Raw genomic sequence first — 3717 nt, forward strand, 5'->3', positions numbered from 1 at the left:
TGTTTTTAGTAGAGATGGAGTTTCACCATATTGGCCAGGCTGGTCTTGAACTCCTGACCTCAGGTGATCCACCCGCCTCGGCCTCCCAAAGTACTGGGATTACAGGCGTGAGCCATCGCGCCCGGCCTCCTGGGCACGTTTTCATATTTTTGTAGTGACAGGGTCTCTCTATGTTGCTCAGACTGGTGTTGAACTCCTGGCCTCCCAAATTCCTGGGATTTCAAGTGTAAGCCACCATGCCTGGCCTGTTTTATTATTTCTAACGTGTGGCTCCCTTTTTGAAGGCTGAAGCTTCAGCTTTCAAAATGTTTACATATACATGAAATAGATCTGTAGCAGAACATACAGTAGGTAGAGACATGATTTGAAATAACAATGAACATAAGAGGTGTGAAAGAAAAGCAGGTTGACTTGGGCTGTTTTTTTTTTTTGTCATGTGAAGAGAAATAAAAGATCTGCTTGTTCTTTTAGCATATAGGTACTAAAGAGGAATTTGTTAAAGTCAGAAAGAAGGACCTGGAACGGCTGACAACTGAAGTGATGCAAATACGGGACTTCTTACCCAGAATACTAAATGGGGAGGTGCTGGAGAGCTTCCAGAAATTAAAGATTGTAGAAAAAAGTGAGTCTTCATTTTCAACAGTCATTGGTGGTAACAGTAATTTGTTCTAGCAGATTTACCTTAGGTAAATAATTGTAAACCAATTTTAAGGTACTCTTGCAGTCCTTGCGATGATACTTGGGAGAGTCTGATGACCTAAGAAAGGGAGGTTTCCTCAATGTAGTGACTTGGACATACGTAAGTTGGTATAAGTTGGTTGCCAGTTTCCTGAGCATCTATTATCAGCTTCTATTTCTCTCTCACTTTCTTCATTGGCAGAAGAATTTTATACTTTTGATAACTGAAAAGCTCTATTCTGAAAATTAAGTACTTACTGTCATAAGTCAAGGTTCTTGCCATCTGGAAACCTTGCATGGAGTTTACTTGTCAGTACAGATAGCTGGAATTGTGTTCATTTATCTTTAGGTAGATGGGTGAGCCAGTTTCTAGAACTGATTGAAATTTAGGCTTTCTGGTGTCCGTTCAGACTTTTGAGATTTGAGCGGAGCCATTGTGTTGAATACCAGTTTAGGAGCCTATTGAAGTTCCTGGAGATATTCTGAGATTGTCTCAGCACTTGCCTGATTGAGGCCAAGTCACGATTAAATCAGCCTTTGACGGTTAAGGCCAATTTACTGCATGACATTTGGTTGTTAGCCTTCACTGTGTGCCCTCTAGAAAAGGTGCATCCAGGGGGCCCAGGTAGGTCTAGCACTCATCCAGACAAGAAGATAGGTCACCCCAAGAATATAAGTTTCTGGCATGTGCAAATGTGTCTGGTCAGTGGGCCAGCCATATCCAGTTAGAAGGGACAGTTCTCGTAGTTACCGCAGTGCCTCGCCCTGTTTGTATTCTCTCCGAAGTCCTCGGATCCGTTCTTCTCTGCCCTGTGGTGTGCTCTGGGAGGTAGATTCCTGCAGACGGGGTTTCCCTGGTTCCCTTGCTGGCTGCCAGTGGGGCTCACCAATGGAAGGTATTGCTGGGTGGAGAGAGAGGTTGGAGTGTTTCTTCCCGCTCCCTCCCTGCTTTGCTACTGTTCTGTGGCAGTAGCTGCATCCCTCCAGAACAAATACTCCTGTCTAGAGGCCTCCTCCATAGTCCTAGCTCTTGCTGGACTCCAGGAATGCTGTTTTCTTCCCCTGCTGCTTTGGCTGTAGGGCTGTTGCTGGTCCCTGGGTACCTCAGTGTCTCTGCATGGTTCCGTTATCTCTGCTCTCCCCTCTGTAAGTGGTCCTTTCAGAAAAGTCTCAACATCTGAGTTGATTTCTCTTTCCCACTGGGACCCTGCCAGATGTATGCCATGTCATTGGTTGCCAAAATATCAGGTCATTGACTTCTTACTTTCCCTAGTTTTGATTTCATGCTCATCCAGCAACTTTCTGAGATTAGTCATTCCTTGTGCATTTGTCTTCAGGAAAGGAAGGTAAATAGGCACACACCAGTAGCGGTGCATGTTATAGTCTCACTGTAAATTAATAAACTGGCATTCTAAAAAATACATCAGGGTCTCATGAGTTAGTTAACATGAATGTCTTTAGTGATCAGTCCCCCTGCCAAAATCAAACTGAGTAAGGGCCACAAACAAATCTGTGGTCACTTGATCACGGTGGGACTTTGGGAGATCTTATCTCATAGTCCTGGCCTCCCCCAGGCTATAGAGTCACCTTTTCCCCCATAATCTCTCTGGCAATTCCTGCTTATTCCGCTTTGCTGAAATTTATCCTTCTGTTTAGCAGCCTTCAAATAGGGCTTGAGGCTCAGTCCTAGGCCCCCCTTCTTGCCTCACCCCATGGCTTCTCTCTAGGCAGTCTCATGTACACTCATAGCTTCAGTTACCATCCTGATGCCAGTGGCTGCTGGATTTAGTCTCTAGCCCAGAACTCTCCAAGCTCAAGGCCTTGTGCCTGACTCCTACTTGGCATTTCTTCCTGCTTATTTCATGATTATTTCAAATTCTAAATGTTTGCCCTAGCCTAATCAGTCTAAGGTCACCAGGAACAGACCCAGAGTCTGACAGAGTGAGGTTTATGACTCTGCAATGAGGAAAACCATACCAGAACACCAAGAAACTGTGGGGGCATCTCAACGAAGAAGAAGATAGAGTTGTTATAGGACTTAGAGAGAGAGTGGTATTAGGTGAAGCATAAATGAAGCAAAATAGAACTGTGTCTAAAGGGACCATTATCAAGTCTGACTGTGAAGTGGACCCAGGTCCTGTTTCCTTGAAAACTACAAAGTTCAAATAGACGTGGAACATTGTTCTAGAAATCCCTTACTTGAAGCTCTGCAGTAGCTGGAAATAGGGTTCTTTTCTGTGTCACAGTGACTTAGATCCTGCAGGCAAGAGTGGGATCTTCTTTCTTGTATAATTTCAAACAACGAAATTTCTGCGAGTCTGGTATTTTACAGAATCAGGCTTCTCGGTGAATAAGAAGTAGGCAGTCATTCAAAGAAGAGGTCATTATGACACTTTACGGTTGCATTGTCTTTGAGAGATATTTTCTGTTAACTTGGCACCTGACTTTATCTGTGTGTGTTATTCCAGCCTGACAGAAGTCAGGACAGACTTTTGCTTTCTCGGTGCAGGCTAATGTTTACTTCCTGTTGTCATGTCTGCCTCATGCTATCCATCCTCTACCCCTGTCTTACACTGGCCTGTCTCAGTCTCCTCAGAGCACCCCACCCAGACTAGAGACCCAGGAGTCTTCCTTGTTACCTGTCTCTCTTCCTCACCACTCCCCATGAAACCTGTCCACTGGTAAGTCTTGTGAGTGTTACTTCATGGATGCATCCTGAATCATCAGCCTGCGTCTGTCTCCACTGCTGTGTTCTGTCTTCTACTGACAGTCTCCTCACTGCCACTCTCCAGTCACTCGGATACACTGTAGCCTGAGTAGTTTGTGACAGTTCAATCTGATGATGCTATTCACCTGCATAAGTCTTCAGAAGCTTCTCTTTGTTTTTCGGATAAAGAACAAAAACCTAAAAAACCCACCCAAACTCACTATCATCCAAAAACCTAAACAAAACCATGCTACAGCTTAAAAACCTTTATATTACTGGGCACAGCCTTGGCCCAGAGTTACTGCCTAATCTGACTACCTTGATGTGATCCA

At 44.4% G+C, this 3717-nt stretch overlaps 1 protein-coding gene across 1 annotated transcript in view; it reads left to right on the top strand.

Annotated features, from left to right (window-relative positions):
- Positions 1-471: 471 nt before the first annotated feature.
- Positions 472-3717, top strand: part of HSF2BP (heat shock transcription factor 2 binding protein) — a 154362-nt gene continuing 151116 nt past the window's right edge. Inside the window, exon 1 of the mRNA XM_012002606.1 lies at positions 472-622. Coding sequence (XP_011857996.1) covers positions 541-622 — 82 coding nt within the window. The 5' untranslated portion in view covers positions 472-540. The remainder of the gene's footprint in view (positions 623-3717) is intronic.

The sequence above is a fragment of the Mandrillus leucophaeus genome, unplaced genomic scaffold, assembly GCF_000951045.1.
Source record: "Mandrillus leucophaeus isolate KB7577 unplaced genomic scaffold, Mleu.le_1.0 Scaffold69, whole genome shotgun sequence".
In the NCBI taxonomy this organism is placed as follows: domain Eukaryota; kingdom Metazoa; phylum Chordata; class Mammalia; order Primates; family Cercopithecidae; genus Mandrillus; species Mandrillus leucophaeus.